The 23017-nt window shown below is 42.1% G+C and overlaps 1 protein-coding gene across 1 annotated transcript in view; it reads right to left on the bottom strand.

Annotated features, from left to right (window-relative positions):
- The window catches only part of PDE3A (phosphodiesterase 3A), a 376204-nt gene that overhangs the window by 64790 nt on the left and 288397 nt on the right, over window positions 1-23017 (bottom strand). Inside the window, exons 3-4 of the mRNA XM_006121290.5 lie at window positions 4488-4748; window positions 1130-1284 (exon numbers count right to left, since the gene is read on the bottom strand). Coding sequence (XP_006121352.3) covers window positions 1130-1284; window positions 4488-4748 — 416 coding nt within the window. The remainder of the gene's footprint in view (window positions 1-1129; window positions 1285-4487; window positions 4749-23017) is intronic.

The raw sequence follows: 23017 nt of genomic DNA, 5'->3' as shown, positions 1-23017 counted from the left end.
AACACTCCCTGGGAACCCTGAAAACCAGCCTGGATACAATACTAGAAAACATTCTTTGAGGAATAGTTCTACACAGCTCCGCCCCCACCTGTGTCTCTGGTTTCAAATTCTATCATGCCTGCTTCATGTTCAGTCAATTTCTCCTTAATTCCTGCCTTTGGCCTTGCCTACACTAACTCCCCCTCTCAATGTAATCACGTGACTTCCGCTACACAAATAGCTGCGTAGCTCAAGTCAACGTACTTACTGCAACATCTTCTCTGTAGTAAGACTGGCGGGGCTGCTCTCCTGTTGACTTTTCTCATCCTGGTGGATTACCAGGAAAGCAATTGGAGACAGATTTATTGTGTCCAAAGAGACGCGATAAATCAATGGCTGGTGGATCAATTGCTGTAGTGTTGATCTACCGTGTAGTGGAGATCAGCCCTGTGTGTCATAATTCTTATGCTATACTTTTTTAGTGTATGGAACATGCTTTCAACACTCATTGTCCTCTTTCAACTCCATTTTCTGGCCTTGCCTACCAAGATTATGCTCCTCTGTTGTGGTGTCGACTTATGCTTTTGCAACTGACCTTTTATTGTTTACATTACCTTTGAATGATTGAGCTTGAATGCTCATCAAGCCAGAGGCCTTATTTGCTTTTATGTCTGAACTGCCCCTTGGACACTTGTGATGTCCTTAAAATAATATTATTAATGGAATCTCTAAAATACATCCTGAAATGTCTTGTTCTTATAGTCAGATGCCTGAAATTGTACATTTCATTTACAAATATTTATAATCAATCATGAGAACTATCTGCTTAGAAAATACTGAGAAAAGAGTATAAGAAATAGGAAAAGAATTGGTAAAGACTTTTAATTGACTTTTTTATATAACCGTTATAAGTTCTTGTTTTGCAACTTTCTGGCTTCTAAACCCTGCTGAATTTGTGTTTGTATTAATTTGGCCTAATATAAAGGCTTCAAATTTTTAACTACCCCCCTCCACATAAGCCCTAGAATGAGAATCCTTTCAAATCTCTGACTTACAGTTTCTCAAGAAAAAGACATTATTACCCACCTACACACCCTCAGAAAACCAAAGAAATTTTCCTGAAGATACTAAGAGAGGATATTTTTCTTACCTGGATGAAGAAGATTCATGAGGTTTGATGCTGCCACTGCGGTCTCTTCTCATGGGTGCAGGTTCCAAGGTAGGTAAACCTGTGGCAGATGTTGTTGTGGTCCAAGTTGATGACACTCGCCTGAGTAGCCCTGGAGGCAGACTCTTTCGTAGGCGCTAGAACAAATAATGCTTTGCTATTATATATACACACCACTCTTCCTCAGAGATCTCACATATCTATTCATTAATTGAGCTGGGCACACCTTATAAGGTGGTTAAAGTGCCATAAGTCCTGTTGTACAGAGGGGGAAATTGAAGCAGAGAGGTCAAGGGATTGATTGTCCGAAGTGCTCAGCACTCAGATCTCTTATTGAAGTCACCATCAATGGGCTCAGCACCTTTGAAAAACAAGCCGTGAGTGACTTGACTAAAGTCACACTAGCAAATTGGAAATAGCAGCCACACGCATTCTGGTATAATAGATAGGAAGCAGGAAAGGAAGCAAAACCAACAAAACAACCTCACTTCCACACCCTGCTCTTCCCTCAAAAAAAGCCCAGCAGGTTTATCTGCTTTATCCAGCCAAACTGAAGATGATCCATGAAAAAATCAAATATTTAAATGGTTGAAGTTATATTTTCCACAATGCTTTTTCAAAAAATATATATATTACCAGTAAAAATCTTTTGTGGTAGGACAGAAGGGTGGGGAGAAATGATAGCAAATTGCTTGCAGCAGCATTTTTCTGACATCTGTTTTGTATGTTCCCTACATCACTAACTGATCTCTGTTAATGGGGCTTTTAATAGGTGTCTGGTGAGGAAGCAAGTTGATGGAATGGGTGGAATTTATTAGGGGGTACTGTTATTTTGGGGAACAGTTTCATTGCTGATATACGAGTGGTCCAATTATGCTTCAGATATTGAATGTTTATATTATTTGTTGGCTTTTAATTATTGTGAAGAATTTTCAGTTTGAGAAGTACTAAAGATTAAATATATACACATTTATAAGGCCCTACAATAGATGCCATTGGCTTGTTTATCATCGAGTCAACAGATTCAAGCCGTCTGAGGCAAAATGGATGATAAATTTCAGTCCAAATGATTAAAGATTTGCTCAGTTATAAGAAACTGAAATCAGGGTCTTAAAATGGAAAGTGTTAGGCAACCTTAATAATAAACACAGCTTCTAGCTGTATAGGTTGTTTTTTTCAAAACTATTTAAATGATAGTTTGTATCTAACATATCTTGCTACAGAGCTCCCCCCAAGAAACTCAACACTTGCCGATCAGCAGAGATTACTTAATATCTACTATTCTATGCATATAGAAATATTGCCATTACTGCAGTCAGTGGGGTCAATGAATACTGAGTTTTCAATATGTGCTATTACATTATATAAAGTATATAGAGCAAGTGCTCAGTGAAACTGTAATTTTCTTCAGTTAAAGTTAAAGAGGCATTTAAAAAATCCCATAAAATATAAAAATTGATGATCAGTTGCCTTCATAACTGTAGGCAGCAAAAATTATTTTTACAAGAGAAGAACAAAACAAAACAGATTTTTTTTACTTAGTTCCCAAACTAAAATATAAGCTTTGCAGAAATATACAGAAACCAATAATTAATAGCACTGGTGAGTTCTCTATGGGTATGTCTACACTGCATCTGAGAATGAGCCTCCCAGCCTAGGTACACAAGCATGTGCTAGTTTTGCTCGCGGTAATGTAGGAAAAAAAGCAGTGTAGATGTTGTGGCTAAGGTAGCAGCAGCATAGGCTAGTTGCCAAAGTACAAGCCCCAAATGATCCCCTGAGACCAGACTCAGGTGGCTATCCAGGCTGCAAGATCCACAGTATTGGCTCTATCTACCCAGGCTGGAAGGCCTAATTCTAGATGTGGTGTAGACATGGCCCATGTGTTAATACCTTGTCTTCTGATACACAGCTCTGTCAGAGCAAAATAGTTCTTACTAAATCTCTTTTCATTTACAGCAATGGATCTTTCTTGAGCAAATGTTGTCCACTATGTGAAATTCTGTGGTGGCTTTTTCAAGTAGAGAGTGGTTATCTGAGGCATAAAACTAAAAGCACATGGAGATCAATGAAGAGACACTCATCAACTTCCATTGGTTTTGGATCAGGTACTAAGGTACTAAGGAAAGAATGTCAAACTTGTTTCACCTGTAACTCTAATTAAGATATGAACTCTGATCTTGAGAACTGAAGAGTGCACTGATATCACCATTTCATTCCCTACTGCATAACAACAACCAACACCCAGTGGTTAAAGTTGAAATGAGAAAGGGAATTATCAACAATGAAGTAAAAAGAGAAAGCAGAGATGAGTTTCCCCAAGGTAGAGAGATTAGGGCCAGATCTACACTAAAGGGGAAGGTCAAATTAAGATACACAACTCCAACTATGTTAATTATGTAGCTGCCGTTGGTGTACCTTAATTTGAGTTTCCACGCAGTCTCCAAAGCAGGAGGTTGATGGAGCAAACACTCCCATCGGCTTACCTTATTCCTTGTGAGGAACTGGAGTACAGGCACTGATGAGGATGCCCTCTGAGTTTGATTTGGTGGGTCTTTACTAGACCCACCAAATCAAACTCTGGAAGATCCATCGCGGCAGTGTCTATCTTCCCCTAACGAAGACAAGGCCCTAAGCTCCACAATACTTGGAATAGTATAAAGAGCACTGTTCTCTTGTCACTCCCCCTTAATCAGTGTTTGAAGGAGTTTAGAGTAAGAAACAGGAATAGCAAGTATGTAAATCATCCTGTGATGAATGCCCATTTCTAAAGTTGCATGAAGGATCCAGATTGAATTCTGAGTGCTGAAGGAATAGGAACCATTTTTTCAGAACATGTTTCATTTTGCTTCTTATAGAAGTCAATGATTAATGCTTCAGAAAATGAGGAAGAAAGCTCCATTAACACACCCAACCATGCTATACTATACCAAAAGCCAGAGTTGGGTGAATCAAATTTTAGTATTGGTTGAACCTCTCTAAGCCAGTGCCCTCAGGACCTGGACTAGTCCTGAAACAGAGAATTCGTTGAACTACTGGAGGTCAATATTGTCTAGCAGAATTACCAATGCTTTCATAGCTTACTGGACTCTCAGAAGACATTTGGGGTAAAATAGAGCTAAATAACATCACAGAACACTGCGAGCCAGGACTGGTGGCTGTAAACAAACTTTATGGGACCATGGGAAACTTGACCACACCCTTGATAAGTGCACATCCGGCCAACTAAGATCATGCTGGATCACTGATGTTGCCAGACCAGAGTGTGCCGGACTAGAGAGGTTCAACTTGTAGATAGAACAAATTCGCTGTGATAGCCAACATATAAACGAGCACATACCTTGGGAACAGCCAGCTTTTCTCCTTTTTCTGGACATTCCTCTGAGTCAGAGCAGGTGTAGTTCTCATTGAAGGATACCAAAGGGTTAACCCTTGGCTTATGAATAGCCTGGAAGGTTAACTGTGTATTCAACAGGTTGCTCACTGCTCTCAGGGAAGTGCACACATTAGGTGGCAATGAAGGATCTGCAAGGAGGTCTGTAATGAGCCCATGGGCTTCTCCCATAACAGCGATATCAACTGTAATACTGGTACCTGAAGACTGAAAAAGAAAATAAAAAAGAACTTGTAAGGCTATGGGTATGTCACAGATGTGAAATTAAAGCACACGTCAAACCCAATATCTTTTCAGGGACAGTTACCATTGTCTTTTATTCAAATTGATATTTATAGCTAGGAAAAGCTTAAAAAATTAGCCACTTAAAACAACAAGATTTATTCTGAACATTCTGACCAGATCCACCCTTAGGTTGGCGTCTTTCTCTGAGAACAAGTTTGCAGATTTACTGAATTCAGTTTATTTAGATATTTAAAACAATCAAGCAGAGACAGGAAATTTGAGACCAGTCAGAAAGCAGATGATGATGATGACAACCACAAAAAGTCTCTGCCAAGTAGGAATGCTCTGGGCAACAATGTTGAAATTTGAATATTGACATCAAGATTTGAAGCCATTCTAAATGATACGCTCTAGTTGAGCTACGAGTTATTGAGCACCATACAGGAATTCCAGAATGTGATTGTACACAGGATGTCAGACTAGATGATCATAACAGCCTTGACAGTCTAATTAGTTCATGAAATAATACTGGGAACGTAATTAAAAAAAGAAAAAATGATTAAATACAACTAGTGCTATAAGTACCATAACTGCAATATACGTGTTATATATATAGACATACACAGTAATGATCTATAATGTGCAATAGCAGCTAATGGTCTAGCCTTAAAGAAAAGATTAAGGAACTGTAATGTCTAATGGAATAAATTATATGAATAAAAACTAGTCTAAAATTAAGGTGCAGAATAGACAGGAACTGAGGTAGAAAGTGGGTCTTCCATCCCTTCTAAATTATTGACAAAGCAGTGGCATTTCTAGGTCAAAAGTTTAGTGATTTATATTGCTTCCACTATAACTCCACATGGGATCATCAATTAAAGGCACTCTTGAAAGTGATTGCTTGGTTGTTACTGCTTCGGAGAGCCCTCCTGGGCACAGATGCAATGTACATGCCCAGAGGCACTGGGACAAATGCTCCCCACAGCCAACCATGCAAGATCTGTTTTGTCAACCTATTATATATAAAGGATGCACAACTGAGATAACCCCTCCCCCCCTCCATTTTACTCTCATAGATGTTCAGATGTTAGCAGGCTAATACTCCCAAGAGTTAGAATTGCCACTGTGAGAGAGCATAATATTTTTCCGGGTGGGCACATTGATAGATTGGAGAACCAAGCATTCTCTAAAAATGGGAGAAGGGTTATAATACAAGAGGAAGAATCACCAGTCACCATTGCATTTTTTGAACTAACAATACATTAAAACAGTGGATCCTTAGTAATTCTTTGAAATTCTTCAGGATCACAAAACCCTTTGCAAAATTACTGACACAAAAACTTCTGAGAAAGGTGGTACTGTCTGAATTTTACATGCTGGCAAACTAAGACACAGAGAGGGGGAGAGAGAGAGATATTTGGCCAAGGCTACAATAGTGATTCTGTTGCATAGCCAGGAGTAAAACTCCAATCTTCCAACACTCATTGCCGTAGTTGAGTCACAAGACCACCCATGCTTATGTTCTTCCTACTGCATGTCTTACTGAATATGGGAGGTGACTTACTTTGCGAACAGAAATGCTATCAAATCCCAGTAAGACAATGACAGGCTGATAGAATAAAGCGATTCCTTAAATTTTCTTTTACAGTCCCCTTATCCACAGCAAGTACAGGGATCTCACACCAACATCCTTTCAATCCACACCTAGCCATGTTACATTGACCAGAATCCCTCAGGACGCATTGCTAACGTCATCCACAACAATCCCACTCCCCATATATGCGCTTGTGACAAACACAGCAGGGTAGGGAGAGGACAGGAAGGTATCTGCTCACTTGTGCTGCCTTTCTTGAGAAGGGACTAGAGCCCAGTGGGTTGGTATTAGGAGTTCTGATCTTCCCCTTTCTTGCAGCAGAGTGTATTTAAAAGGCCCCTTCACCACTCACCCCACACTACACCTGCCAAAAGAGAACCTAATGGCCAAGTGGCAAACAGACTCTTAGGGACCGATGGCAGCATCCCAAACCAATAAAGGTGCACAGAGATACCAGCTGCTGGCGCTGGTCCCTCCCTAGGTACAGAGGACTTTTTAGTGCATCAGAGTTAAGGTTTCAGTCATTACCTACCAGATCTCCTCTCAACCAACAGGGGGCTTTTTCCTCCAAGATTAAAGGCAAATCTTGAGCTGTAAGCCTATGTCTCAGCTGGGTTTGCAGTGACCATAACTGGCAGATGCTAAATAAAAGCACCAACTTTTAATTTAAAGGCAGGGTTTGGGTGAAAGGAATAACTTATCTTTCCTTATCTCAGCCCACCAAAACAGGCCAAAAGAAAAAATTCAGAGATGTAAAAAGTGCTACAGAAGAGGAAATAAAATTAGGTCTTACATTTTCAGCAAAACAGCACCATTTACAGTTTGAAATCCTATTAGACCAAGAGTCTGACACTGGTGACCTGCTTATCCGAGTGAGAGATGAGGAAATACGTCAATTCTTCAATGGAGGAAATGGGCCTGACTTCAGCAGGACAAAGATATAAGCCCATATTCTATCTTGTGATGCTGATGTTTTTGCAAAGTGGTCGTCAAGCCAGCATTGCAGCAGTGCCTGAGAGTAGCAATTGAGCAAAAAGAGTTCTCTAGGGGTCGAAAGCTGACTTATAGACCACATTGGGGCTTTCCTCATGATTTGGCAACCCCAGGCTGCATGTGATTAATTAACAGGCAACATTATTTACAGCAGCCATCTGATGCACAAGATAAGCTTTGCACTAGGCTATTGTAGAGGCTTCTGTCATAACCTGTCTCATCAAATTTTGACATGGATCCTTTACTGTCACCCACTGCAGAGGCTATCTTTTACTGTCCTAGACAAACACTACATATTGCACAATATTTTCATGGTATTTTTCCATAAATTTATCTACCACCTTATACTGGAAACCTACTCACCATTACACTTACCTACATTCTGTGAGCTTCCATTCAAGACACATTTCCCAATCAATTATTTATAGCCAGGCCCTAAGATACAAGGGGATTTGCTCTACTCCCACAGACAGAGACAAATACCTACAGGTTCTCTATCAGGCATTCTTAAAACTTAAATACCCACCCGAGGAAGTGAAAAAGCCACTTGACAGAGCCAGACAAGTACCCAGGCATCAGCTTCTTCGGGATAGGCCCAACAAAGATAACAACAGAACACCACTGGTCATCATCTACAGCCCCCAACTTAAACCCCTCCAGCACATCATTAACCATCTACAACTTATCTTGGAAAATAACCCCTCACTCTCATAGGCCTGGGGGGACAGGCCAATCCTCACTTAGGGTATGTCTACACTACAAAGTTAATTCGAACTAACATCTGTTAATTCAAACGTCTGTTAATTCAAACTCCTCCTGCAGCAAGGAGTTCCACAGGTTGATTATTTGCTTTGTGAAGAAGAACTTTCTGTTATTAGTTTAAAGCCTGCTACCCATTCATTTCATTTGGTGTCCTCTAGTCCTTCTATTATGGGAACTAATGAAGAACTTTTCTTTATGCACCCTCTCCACACCACTCATGCTTTTATAGACCTCTATCATATCCCCCCTCAGTCTCCTCTTTTTTAAGCTGAAAAGTCCCAGTCTCTTTAGCCTCTCTTCATATGGGACCTGTTCCAAACCCCTGTTCATTTTAGTTGCCCTCCCCTCTCCCACCCTCTCTCTTCCCCTCTCCCACCTCCTTTTCCCAGTCTCACCGAGTTTTGTTCAATAAAGAGAGTTTCTATTTTTGAACACACGTGTCCTTTATTTTGTACATCAGGAAGGGGCTAGGGAGGGGTAAGTGGAAGGAGTTGAGGGAGGAATGGGGTACAAGCTCCCGATGGGGAGGACTGGGGTGGCTCTGTGGGCTTCTCGGGGTGGAAGCTCTCCTGTAGCCCCTTGATTGACCCCCCCTCCGGATGGCAGCCTGCGGCAAGTGCAGCCGGGCTGATGGCCAAGTGCTGTGATGTGCTGAGTGTGGGCACTCAGGGCAATCCAAGCCAGGACTGCTTTGCAAGCGGGGAACCCCTGAGAACTGTCTGTCTGGGGTGGGGGTTGGGTCCCTTTAAGCACAGCCCTCGGCTAGCCTGAGGCAGCAGCTCCACGCTCTAAGTCCTAATCTGATGCCCTGCCAGCACTGCTTCTAGCCATCCTTAACCTCAGTTCAGGGTCCACTCAGTGTGGACATGCTAGTTCGAATTAGCAAAACACTAATTCGAACTAATTTTTAAGTCTAGATGCACTAGTTCGAATTAGCTTAGTTTGAATTAACTAATTCGAACTAAGTTAGTTCGAATTAGTGCTGTAGTGTAGACATACCCTTATAGACAAACCTCTAATCTCAAAAATTCTTTCCAGCAACCACGCAGCACACCTCCATCATACTCACCTAGGAGCCCACCCCTGCAATAATCTCTGGGGCCAACTCTGTCCACACTTCTATACAAGCGATATCACCACAGGATCTAACCACATAAGCCACCACATAGGAGGCTCATACAACTGTACATTCACTAATGTGATCTATGCCATCAAGTGCCAGCAATGCCCCTCTGCCATGTATATCGGTAACTGAGAACTGATGCTAACCTTTAAAATGGCAATCACTCTAGTATATACAGGGTGCACCTTCCTAAACTGGGACTCTTTGGTGGTCCGGGAGCTGAATCAGAGAACTCCAGGGTCGGGAGCCCAGTGGCAGCAGGGCTGGCAGCTGGGAGCCTGGTGGAGCCGGGGCAGCTCCCAGCAACGGGGTTGGAGCCAGCGGCAGGAGGGCCAGATGGGGATGATGGCAAGAAGGGACAGTGGGCTAGAGAGCTGGTGGCAGGAGACCTCCCCTGATGTGGCAAATTCCCTCATTCAGGACTAATCAGATTGCAAGGGTGCCCAACCAGGTAGGTCCAACCTGTATTATAGTTAAAAAAAAATTAAACATTTATTTGGCCTGAACTGTGTAATTCTTCTAATTAAATTTATAAGTACAAAATCTAAAACTAGATATAGCCATGTATCATTTCAACAAGAATGCAGCAGAAAAAAAAAATAGGAGAAATTTTGTTGTAATAAATGAAGTCTAGTGAGGTAACAATGCCTATTGAATATAAACAATTTGTATGTCATAAATTGACTTCAAATAATTTCTACAGCTAAAACAAATTCTCACACAAATAGTTGGGATTTAATCTGCAAAAAAATTTATCTTGAGAACACTATCAATGTCTTGACTTTAAACCACAACAAAATCCTTTTGTAAAACAACTATACTGCACCTCACTGAAGAGCTATGCTACTCTTTTCAGCGTCCCCACATTATAACAAAAACATTAAATATAAAGGTTAATATGATTTAACAACATTGCTCAGTTATGTAACCTAGAATGGATTGCCTCCTTAAAAAAAAATCTGGAATTTATTTCTGACAAACTACATATGGGGCAAAATGAAACAATGAAGATCGATGCAAGACAAACAATTGCTGATGATTTTTGGATTTCTGCCCTTTTATATATGCTGCCAGATTAAGGGAGTGACGAGAAGTACATTAAACACACACTATCAATGCTACATTTTGCATTTAGTTTTCTGATGATGTGAACAACCTCTCTATGAACTGGCCTGGATTTCTTTCAAACCACTTTACTCATCTCAAGCCCAAAGTCCGGAAATTTGGGAACACAGACATGAAACAACGTAAGAGTAATCAACAAGGCAAAATGCTCAATACGCTGCTTTTGGAACATGAATTTTGCTTTCATGCTCTTGCTGGGTCAGTACTCATTTACTAACCTATAATGGAAAATCTCGCATTTGAACTCCTCCCTGAAATTTTGAATACATTTTTATGTGCATCTGATCTTTGTAAATTCAGTCCAACTCTGATTTAAACAAACATCCTTGTGCAATGTTTCCCACTCAAAAACTGCAATGGTGTGCATGGGCATGAGCACTGGAAAGAAAAGCGAAAGCAGGATAACAGATTAGCCTATGTTTGTTCATGTAGCTGAATGACGCATAAAATAAGCATGTATGCTGGGAAGTTTTTTCATATTTAGCATTCATGATTACTATTATTATTTACAGTACAGTAACACCTGGAGGCCTGAATCAAGATCTGGGCCTGATTGCATTAGGTCTGTAGATACTTATAGTAAGCAAGAGTCTACGCCTGTAAGTCCTTACCATCTAAAAGGAAAAGGCAGATAAAGTAAAGGAGAGAGTATGTATTATTCCATTTTATAGATGGCATATCCAGGCACAAATAGATTATAAAACCATCATGTAAACCATTATCTAGGTGGTTATTTTTATGCATATAGTATTTTCATTTTGAAGTTAATTGGACTACCTCACATCATAAATATACACATATACATGATGTATTCTGGACAAGGGACAAAGAGTCTTATCCAGTGTCATACAGGCAGTCTGTGGGAGGGCCCGGAGCTTCACTCCTATTTCCAGTGCCTTAGCCACCAAAACAATCTTCCATCCCTCTGGGAAAGTTACCTTTCAAGACACTTTTTTTTTGGTTAGTTGTTTTAGAATTTAAGAGAACTGTATTCCTCATAGAATTCTACAAGAAAGTTTGAAATATGAATGTTAAATTATGGAGGTTTTACAATAAGTTTTAAAGATTCTTATTTGTCTTATTAAATTCTAGAGGACTTTTCCACAAAAATCAGAGACTATTCACTTAATGAATGGAGAAACATTAGACAATATCGTATCTGTAGGACAAATACATCAAAGAAACATAGGATCAAAGGTTTCCTTCCCTCATAAATCCTTATCAACCAATTCAGCTGACAAGATGTTCTTGGGCAAGAACAACAACTGACTTGTTCATCTAAGAAACAGATTCAGTATCCTTATCACCAACAGTTCCCCTCACTGCAAATAAAACTTTGTCCCCAGGTCTAACATCAGGCATTCCATGTCTGAGAACCATATGCTTAAACCCACCCAAACTAAAACCACAAAGTACATCTGCAGAAAACGAAGATGGCTAACGTTCGTTCACAAAGCAATCAAACCTTCGATATAAATAAGAAAAAAATGCACTACTATTAAATGCAAACAACTGTTGTAATAATTTAGGTAGAGTGTACAGTCTCAAAGAATTAACATGACCTTAAAACTATTTCACATTGGACAATTTTACACAGGGTTTGGTTTACAGAGACCTGAGTATGCTTAGTTGTATAGCAATCACACTAAGAAATTCATGCTTCAGTTTAAAGATTTTCTGTTAGCATAAATAAACAAAAAGCTAAGTTGAAAGCACTTGAAACTGAATGACTATGTAGAACAAGCTTAACCAAACATATGACAGCCCCTTTTAAAGGAGAGGATATTAGAGACTCATTATATGGGAGAACCATTCTTGGTGTCAAGGAAAAGTTGTTTTATTGCTCAACTCTGAGAAGTGAAGGATGGCCACTTTTCCTGTCTTTGCAAACAGACACACACAGAGCAATGAGAAAAGACAGGATAGTAAAAGATGTGGGAAATATGGTTTTTGTTGATACTCTCAAGATTCTGGGCAGCAAGTCAGTCACTCATGGCTGCTCTAGGTTGGCAAGTCAGCCATGACCACTGCTGCCTGGGGCTCAGGCTCACCTTCTGGCCTGGGATGTCATTGGCTGGTTTCTTTCACGCTGGGCAGAGCTGGACAAACTCTCTTATGGTGGTGCTGTTGACTTCAGGATCAAAATGAAAGCTGAAACAGGGCAAGAGGAACAATAGCAGGGGAAGAAAGGAACACACAAGGGAAGGGGAGGATCTCACAAAAGTTTGGCTGAAGTCTTCACTGTGCATCTTCACTAATGTGCCGAAATTTTAGCTTTACAATGGCATGACCACATTCAGTATCCCCGAGTGAAGGACAAAGTGTCCAGAGTGGCTGATTGCTTTCCTCCTCCTCCAGAAATCCCTTGGGTTGGTCTTTCTGTTCTCACCTCTGAACGTCTCTTTCTAAGGGCCTCCAAAAGAGGGGGATGGCAGAATTTCTCTCTTCTCCTTGTTGTATTCACCAATCAGGCATAATTTCCAACATGACACGCTGTGAGATGTTCCATTAACTACGGGTCCTACCCTTTTGCCAGATATAGTCTCAACAGTGTCTTGGAGTTGCATCAGTAAACATTCTTCTTTTTAGACTAACTTAGTTCAATTTTTTCATTTTTACTGATTTTCATAAACAATATTATGTAATGGGCTGACCTAGAGTCTGGTCACCAGCCATCAGCATTTATTATTACAGGTAACTGGACCACATTACAGAAACTTTAATTTATTTTTCCATAGTTCGGCCCACAACTGGAGAAGGCCCTAATTACTACATCGGCACTATCTATTTGTAGCTGCACAATGTTCAGCCTCTCAAGCTAAAGCAAGATAAGAAAAAACAGAAAAAAAACAAGCAAAGCTGCTGCCTCACCACTACGTTACTTTTAGACACACATTGCTAGTGAGAAGAAACAAAAATACAGCAGTATCTGGTAGGGAAGTGAATGAGTAGACAATTAACCGCCCCCCCCCTCCACCTCTATCACAGGCAGTAGTGGGTGGGGAGGCGGCCATAAAGCAGCCCCTGCCTGTAGTGGGCCCTGGTTCACCACGGGCAGAGGCTGCTTCACAGTAGCATTGCGCCCAGGCTCACTGCAGACAGAGGTTGCTCCACATCCCGCAAAGTAGCCTCTATCTGTTGGGCGCTCAGACCCCCGCAGACAGGGGCTGCTGCCACCCCATGCTGCTGCCAGTCTGCGAGGGGAGCTGTTTTTTTAACTGGCTCCCCTTGCAGACCAGCTCCTGCCTGGCTTGCAGTGGCCAGGGGCTCCCAGGGAGTGGAGCCAGAGAGAATTCCATTAAGAATTCATGCGGTTAGTCAACTATTCTATCTCCCGCTATCTAACATCACCAGTATCTGGCAGGTCTTCTGTCATCACAGAATCGCAGGCTAATAATAAATCATGATTTGGTATGGCCTCCAAGTCACATCATGAACTTTCAGGCCAGGCTGTCTGAAAACCAAATGAAAAGAAAACATAATTCTCTCACATTGTTTTGTTTTTTAAATATGCACAGAGTGATTTGAAATATCAAGATGAACTGGCCCCTATGCAAATAAGGGATCATTTTTAATGCCATCTCAAATCCAATTACCACCTTTGACTACAGGATGAAAGAGAAAAGAAAAATATTGGTGTACAATTGTTCAGCAATAAATTCTTTTGTTTTAAGGACGGAAAATTTGAGTCTTATGATTTCTGATTGTTCTTTTGCACTAACATATAGTAGAACCTCAGCATTACAAACACCTCAGGAATGGAGGTTGTTCATAACTCTGAACAAAAAAGTTATGGTTGTTAACCTAAGAAAGCTTTGAATCTTTCCTATGCAGAAGAAAAATGCTTTTATGCATCTTAATTGAAATGAAAAGGACACAAACTGGTTCCTTAACTTGTCAATTTTTTTTAAACTTTCACTTTTTTAGTAGTTTACATTTAACATGCTACTGTATTTGCTCCCCCCACTGCTGCCTGATTGTGTACCTCCAGTTCCAAAAAAAGAGATGGGTTGGGAGTCTGTTTCTCATATGCTCTCAAAGCATAGACGTGTTTGGGAATCCCCTAGAAGACGACGATGACTCCCAGAAGATGATACATGTGAGGAGAAGAGTTTAGGGAAAGGAACTCCTTAAATGAAGAAATAACGCAAGATGAACTATCACTGAGATCCTGTCAACACTATTGGAAATGCTGACATATAATTATGGCTCTTACCCTCAACAGAAGCTAAGGAGGTAGGCACCAAATTCCCATTTACTTTTAATAGGATTTGGGTGCCAATATCTTTTAGGCTGTTATGAAAATCCTAGCCAAAGGGACTAATAACAACATGAGAATGAATAGAAGAATCGGTCATAAATAGCACATGTTATAAAATAATTAACGATCACTAAAGCTAAATTTAGGAAAAAAGTCTCAGAGGGATAGCTGTGTTAGTCTGTATCTGCAAAAACAACAAAAAGACTAAGGGTATGTCTACACGGCATTCCTCTTTTGAGAAGGGAATGCAAATGCAGAGGATCAAAATTGCAAATGTAGCTTGGATTTGAATTTCTTGTGCTTCATTTGCATAATCGTGTCCGGGCGCTATTTCGAAATAAGAAACTCTAGACACGGTTATTTCAAAAGAAAACCCTTCTTTCGAAATTACCCTTACTCCTTATAAAATGAGGTTTAAGGGTAATTTAGAAAGAAGGGTTTTCTTTCGAAATACTCTATTTTGGAAAAAGAAACTCTGTCTAGATGTGGTTATTTCAAAATAGCGCCCGGACACGTTTATACAAATGAAGCGCGGGAAATTCAAATCCATGCTTCATTTTCAATTTTGTTCCTCTGCATTCCTCTCTCAAAAGAGGAATGCAGTGTTGACATACCCTAACAGATTTATTAGGACATAAGCTTTCACCCACTTCATTAGATGATATGGAAATTACAGAGACAATGCCTCTCTGCACCACAGGATAAATGGACACAAATCAGGCTTAAAGAAAGGTAACACACACGAAGCTGTAGGAGAACAATGTAACCCCCCTGGACATTCATAATGGATTTAAAAATAGTCATCATCTTATACCTATAAAAAAGGTTCTCCTGCAGGACTACAGAGTGACATTGCCACATCACTGTCGCATCCTGCAGCCCCTCCCTCCCTTTTCCCCAGTGCTGGCTGCCACACCACACACATCCCTCCTCCCCTGTAGTTGGCAGCCAGGAGGAGAGTGTGGGGTGCACAAGGCCTTGGAGAAGCCCCCTCAGTGGCCGGGAAGAGAGGGTAGGGTGCATGAGGCCTCAGAGCAGCCTTCCCCCACCCAGCGGCCAGGAGGAGAGCATGGGGTGCGCAAGGCCTCGGAGTGGCACCCCTTCCCGCCCCCCAACACGGCTCATGGCAGAGTGGGGCCTGATGTGGCCTCTAGGGTTGGCCAGATGGTTGAAACAAAAATACTGACCCCTCCCCCCCAAAAAAGCCCACTGGGAATAAATTCTGTTGAAGGAAAAAAAGGGGGGGGGAGGGGCAAAGTTGTTGAACAAAAACAACAATAAAAAAAAAAGGACTCCAAGACTTAAGCCAAAAAAAAATTAAAATTAAAATTAAAACAGCATGTCTGCTTTAAGAGTAATTGCAGGGGTTAGGAACAGGGGAGCGTTTGAGCACTAAGACCCAGGCTTCCCCTTCATCAGTAGCCATTTTGTGCCGCAAGCCTGGCAGAACCAGGTAAGCATGAGGGCAGGGGATGTCGGGAGCTGGTGGGGGGGGGCGACACCAGGTGCTGAATGTTTGTAGGGTTGCCAGGTGCCCGACATTTTCACCTCCTGGCTGGGGAGAAAAACCAGAAAATACCGGACATTTTAGGTGTCCGGTATTCTCTGATTTTTTTTTTTTTTTTTTTTAGTGGATAGGAGGTGAAAATACCGTACTGTCCAGGTGAATACTGGACACCTGGCAACCCTAGCTGGGAGAAGACGGGTTAAGGTTAGGCTGCGGCACGGTTAGGGGGAGAGAAGGGCCTGGGCAGGCATGGCCCGGTTGGAGGAGGAGGGGGGAAGGGCAGAGGGGAAGGGCGGATGGAGCGGGAGGCAGAGGTGGAGTGGAGAAGGTGTACGGCCGCAGCCTAGCCCTCCCTGGTGTCAGGGGGGACAGCATTGGGCCTGGTGAGGCCTTGGAGCAGCCACCCTCCTGTCTCCCGTCCTGAAGCCAGGGGTAAAGAGCTGGAGTAGCACATGCTCAGCAGCCAAGGGAGGACGAGAAGCCAGGGCTGGCATGAGTGCGAGCCCTCCCTGGCAGTTGTGGGGAGAGCCAGGCCTGCCTACTCCCACAGAGAGGGGGGTTAGCGAGCGTAGCAAGCACTGCCCCCTAGTCCTCCTACAACAGAATTTTAAAACCGGATTACAAAGAGAGACATCTGAACTTCAGATCATTTGCAAATTCAATACAATCGATTTAGGACTGAATAAGGATCTTAACTGGTTAATGAATTACAAAAAATTTCCCCTCTCTTGATTTTCATATCTCCATATCCAATGCTGCCAATGAGACACATCCACCCTGACTTGATTAACCTCATTAACATTGATCCTATACTTGACAAGTAACTCCTTTTGTTGTTCTTAAATATACTATTGCCACTTTAATTTCCACTCCATCTGATCTGATGAAGTAAGTTTTACCCATGAAAGCTTATGCCCCTAACAAATCTGTTAGTTTCTAAGGTGCCACGGCACTCCTTGTTTTTGCTAAATTTAGGGAGTTTTAATTTTGCTTTTATTTAAAATGTGGTGGATGGAAAGCATTACATTCCAAATGGAGCTCAATTTAGCTTTGAATTATATGAAAAGATCAACACAATTCCCTATTTAATAGTCTGGTTTCAACTGTCTTATCCTAGTTCTTTAATGTGTACATCCAGATGGTTACAAATGGGTAACTTGAAACTGATAATGTTGATGCAAGAGAAACAATGACAACTGTCACTGTTCTAACCTTGAACTTCATTAACACCAGCTGTGATTTTTGAAGAGAGGGAAGAAGAGGAACATGCATGCTCTGCATGAGGTTGGGGGACGTGCCCCTTACCAGTCCACAGCCAGGTGGTCTCATACACTCAAGGTATCAGCCCTGATACTCAAATTGTCTGTTCACCAGAGCAGGCCGTTTTGATTCTATCAAGATCCAATATAGAGCCGCTAGACACATACCATGAGCTTAAAATACATTCCATTAAAAATCACCATTCTCCCTCCCCTACACTCTCACAAATCCTTCTAAATTTTAAGGTAACGTGCAAGATTATATTGTAGTTAAAATAAAATCAAAGAATTCACATACCCCTACTGGTTTTTTAAACTCTATAAACCACTCAACACCTCATTTAGCACACAGCTTGAAAAGTAGTTTATTTACGGATTGTGCTATTAATGGGATGTTTAGGAGACATGATAATCAATCATTTTCCATATTTATTTTAATATGTATATACATCTCATTTTTCTCGGCTATAAACTGTACAATTTTAAGCAGCACCACATCATTAAATATCAGAAAATATGAGCCAAATAAATACAGGTTTTAATATAAAGTAAATGAGTCGATGTTTGTCGTAAGAAAAATTACTACCAGGAATGTCAAATGCATTTCAAGGAGTTTGTAGAGGGCTGCTAGAAACAAAAGCTGAAAAAAAGAAATGGTGAATTGAATAAAGTTATAAGGAAGTTTTTCTCTTATCTTGAAAAACTTCAGAAGGGAACGTCAATGTTTCATTCATTGCAAACAGAAGTGGCCCTAGACTAGCTGCCAGTAACTGGTGCCATAGGCGAACCATGCAATCGGCGCCCCCACCTCCAAACCCCTCAATGATATTGCACCACAATTTGTCGCCCCATTGTGCCCCATTTAACTTGGCACCCTAGGCGACCGCCTAGTTCGCCTATATGGACGGGCTGCCCCTGATTGCAAAGACACTACTTCCACTGAAGTGACACCTTCAATGGATGACAGTGGGAACAAACTCTAAGGGTACTTCCACACTGCAATACAAAACCTGCAAAACCAAGTCTCAGAGATCAGCTCATTCAGTCTCATGGGGTTTGGGACTGCAGGGCTAGATGACTGAAGTGTAGATATTCAGGCTCAGGGTGCACTACTAGTTCTAACTCTCAGTCAGCTGCCCGTGACTATGCCAAGGATCTTTTACTGCAACTACAGGTATCCTTAGAGCCTGCTGCCACTAAAGTTTGGCATGTCTGGCGGAAAGCAAAAACATTTAAATAATTACATATATAGCCTGATTTTCAGAAGGGACCAGCAATCCCAGCTCACTAACATCAATAGTAAGTGCGGATGCTCAGTATTTCTATCATCACCATTATTTGTATCAGCTTAGGAGTGTCAGCTTAGGAGCCCCAATCATGGAATAAGGTGCCATTGTATTTAGGTTCTGTACAAACACAGAGCAAAGAGAATGTTAGCTCTCTGGGGCAGGACCAAACTTAGTATAAAGTAAAGAGACATTTGATGGATACAGACAGACCAATGGGGGAGTACAAGGAAACAATCTTCTACCATATATTTGAGAGAGTCTGTCTGTCCACCTGTTTGTTCAAGAACCGTTCCTAAACAGTAAGAGCTAAGAGCACCAAATTCCTCTCATCGTAACTCAAAAAGTCAGGGTTTGACTGTGCCAGGAAAATGGGATGTGCCTGCAATGAGATTGCTTCTCATGAAACCATATAGGGAAGAGTCATATTCACTGGGCAGGTGAAAGGGGCTGGCTGGAGGCATTTCCTGCTCCCCCCGGGCTGGGACTGCTGCAACCCCGATCCTTCCATGCCCTAGGTGTCCTTTCAGGGGACAGGGCGTTTGCCTGGGGAGCGCAGGGTAAAAGCTGAAGCTTCTCCTCTCCCCAATTCATATGGAGATGTTGCTGGATGTTCTCCTTCACCAGGAAACAAGGGGAAGTGCACAGTTTGCTGCATTCCTTACTCTGGCTGGGAAGTACAGAGGACAAAGACCCGGGCCTGCCCCAACTGGGGGACATACAACCTCCACTAGCTGTACCTGGTGGAGCTGCAGCAGCTATAGAGGCGACGAGGAGTCCTGTGGCACCTTATAGACTAACTGAAGTGTAGGAGCATAAGCTTTCGTGGGCAAAGACCCACTTCATCAGATGCATGTAGTGGAAATTTCCAGAGGCAGGTATAAATATGCAGGCCAGGATCAGGCTGGAGATGACGAGGTGGATCCAATCAAGGAGGATGAGGCCCACTTCTAGCAGCTGATCTGGAGGTGTGAATTCCAAGAGAGCAGAAGCTGCTTTTGTAGTTAGCGAGCCATTCACAGTCTTTGTTTAATCCAGAGTTGATTGTGTCAAGCTTAAAGATGAACTGTAGCTCAGCAGTTTCTCTTTGAAGTCTGGTCCTGAAGTTTTTTTGCTGCAGGATGGCTACTTTTAGATCTGCAATTGTGTGTCCAGGAAGATTGAAGTGTTCCCCTACAGGTTTTTGTATGTTGCCATTCCTAATATCAGATTTGTGTCCATTGATTCTTTTACATAGGGACTGTCCTGTTTGGCCGATGTATATAGCAGTGGGGCATTGTTGGCACATGATGGCATATATTACGTTGGTGGATGTGCAGGAGAATGTACCAGTGACAGTATGGCTGATCTGGTTAGGTCCTGTGATGATGTTGCTGGTGTATATATGTGGGCAGAGTTGGCACCGAGGTTTGTTGCAAGGATTGGTTCCTTAGTTAGAGTTATTATGGTGCAGTGTGTAGTTGCTGGTGAGAATATGCTTCAGGTTGGCGGGTTGTCTGTGGGCAAGGACCGGCCTACCTCCCAAGGCCTGTGAAAGCGAGGGATCTTTGTCCAGGATGGGTTGAAGATCACTAATGATGCGTTGGAGAGGTTTTAGCTGGGGACTGTAGGTGATGGCCAGTGGTGTTCTGTCGGTTTCTTTCTTGGGCTTGTCCCGTAGCAGGAGGCTTCTGGGTACACGTCTGGCTCTGTCAATCTGTCTCCTCACTTCCTCGTGTGGGTATCGCAGTTTACAGAATGCTTGTTGAAGATCTTGTATGTGTAGGTCTCTGTCTGAGGGGTTGGAGCATATGCGGTTGTACCTCAGTGCTTGGCTGTAAACAATGGATCGTGTGGTGTGTCCGGGATGGAAACTGGAGGCATGCAGGTAAGTATAGCGGTTGGTAGGTTTTCGGTATAGGGTGGTATTGATATGACCGTCACTTATTTGTATCGTGGTGTCCAGGAAATGGACCACCCGTGTAGATTGGTCCATGCTGAGGTTGATGGTGGGGTGGAAGCTGTTGAAATCATGGTGAAATTCTTCCAGAGTCTCCTTCCCATGGCTCCAGATGATGAAGATGTCATCGATGTAGCGTAGGTAGAGAAGGGGTGTAAGTGGACGAGAGCTGAGGAAGCGTTGTTCCAGGTCAGCCATAAAAATGTTGGCGTATTGTGGGGCCATGCGGGTGCCCATAGCAGTGCCACTGGTCTGGAGGTATATGTTGTCACCAAATCTGAAATAGTTGTGTGTGAGGATAAATTCACAGAGTTCAGCCACCAGTTGTGCTGTGGCATCATCAGGAATACTGTTCCTGACAGCTTGTACTCCATCTGCATGTGGGATGTTTGTGTAGAGAGCCTCTACATCCATGGTGGCTAGGATGGTGTTTTCTGGAAGATCACCTATGCATTGTAGTTTTCTCAGGAAATCCGTAGTGTCACGAAGGTAACTGGGAGTGCTGGTGGCGTAGGGTCTGAGCAGAGAGTCTACATAGCCAGACAGTCCTTCAGTAAGAGTGCCAATGCCCGAGATGATGGGGCGTCCGGGATTTCCAGGTTTGTGGATCTTGGGTAATAGATAGAACAACCCTGGTCGGGGCTCTAAAGGTGTGTCGATTTGTTCCTGTGTTTGTTTAGGGAGTGTCCTGAGCAGATGGTGCAGTTTCTTAGTGTATTCCTTAGTGGGATCTGAGGAAAGTGGCCTGTAGAATTTGGTATTGGAGAGTTGCCTGGCAGCCTCCTTTAGGTAGTCAGGCCTGTTCATGATGACAACAGCACCTCCTTTGTCAGCCTCTTTGATTATAATGTCAGAGTTGTTCCGGAGGCTGTGGATGGCATTGCATTCTGCACGACTGAGGTTACCAGGCAGCTATAGAGGTGCACTTCTCACGTGGCCCTGAGCTGCTGTGTTGAGAAGGGGCTGGGGTTGTCTTCTCTCCCCAGAGCAGTCTGCATATTGAACCCCTCATCCCCAGCTCCACTCCAGAGCAATGATTAAAATGAAGCCCGTTCATTTTCATTTTATTTTCAAAAAACCTCCAAAATTAACTGAGTTAAGGGCCTGAAATAGACTAGGTAAATCTTTCAGTAAGACAATTTTGTTCGCTGTGACACAGGCAGTAGTCTCGGTATATCAGTGGCCAAGAGCTGGACAAGTATTTTGTGGACAACAGACCATTTAAATCAGGTCAGAAGCAGTTAATATATTCTGGACAAGACATGTACTTAGAAGCCCAAGTTTATAAGGTTCTTGGCTACTTCACTGCAATGAAATCAGTCAGCTTACAACACTATTCCTACACTAACTGTGCCAGTCACGTCATCATAATCCTCACTGATGAGCTCCCATCCTTCTGTAGATTTTTCCTCTGTTTTCATCTTTGAATTCCTTTGATTGGCCTTGTGCTAATTACCAGCCCTGTGCAATGTACAGTTTTTATTCTCCTTCGTCATAATGTATGGTTCTTCTGTTTGTTTTTACTCAGTGAATTGACAAGATCTGTTTCCAAGGTCAGCCCAGGAGAGCTATGATTTCACTAAAAGGCAGTCTACATATCGCTTAACCATTTTAAACCATTCAATAGCTCACAATTTGATACACTTTAAATGTGTTCATATAAAATGTGACAAATCGTTGAGTTCTACTTGGATCACAGGTATGCAACCACTTCAGTTAAGATCAGCTCAGACACACTAATTCAAGCACAAGAGTTAAGCAACCACTCTCCTGTTCAGGTCTTCTACTGTGTTCAAAAGATTTCTTTTTGATCACTCAGTACAGATGAAAGGAGATGGATGGAAAGTGAGGGTTCAAGCAGTGTCCTGACTGTGATATGGTGATTGATCTTTAATTAGAATTCAGAGGCAATATATACAGAATTCCTGGATCACAAGCATCTCACCCTACTGAGAATTTGGCTCAAGGCTAGATTTGGCTCAACACCTCTGAGCTTTGGGAAAATCTGGAGACAGATTCAAATCTAAACTTATTAAAATGCACCTTTAATTTATCAATAACGACATAGAGATGAGGAAACAGACACACTTGGAAGAGATATATATGGTATCTGCAACTCTGCTGTCAATCAATTTAAGATGTCCCATATGGTAACGTTTCTTATACCTTCATCTAAGCATAGAAATAAAATAGTGGGCATATACATCCGAGTATTTAAAATAGATTAGATTATTCTTGGTTCTGATTTCTTCAGCTAAATTGGCTTAGCTGAAGAAATGCTTAAAATGGGGTGCTGACCAATGCTTAAAATGGGGGTGAAAACAGTGTTATCTGAACAGTTGCTACACCATGATTAGGACATCCCCCTTTCCCTGTGTGCGTGCGTGCTTACGCATTCACGC

This window comes from Pelodiscus sinensis, chromosome 1, assembly GCF_052426305.1.
Source record: "Pelodiscus sinensis isolate ZL-2025 chromosome 1, ASM5242630v1, whole genome shotgun sequence".
NCBI lineage: Eukaryota > Metazoa > Chordata > Testudines > Trionychidae > Pelodiscus > Pelodiscus sinensis.
The sequence above is the reverse complement of the archived record's forward strand: the minus strand, read 5'-3'. Positions and strand labels throughout refer to the sequence as shown.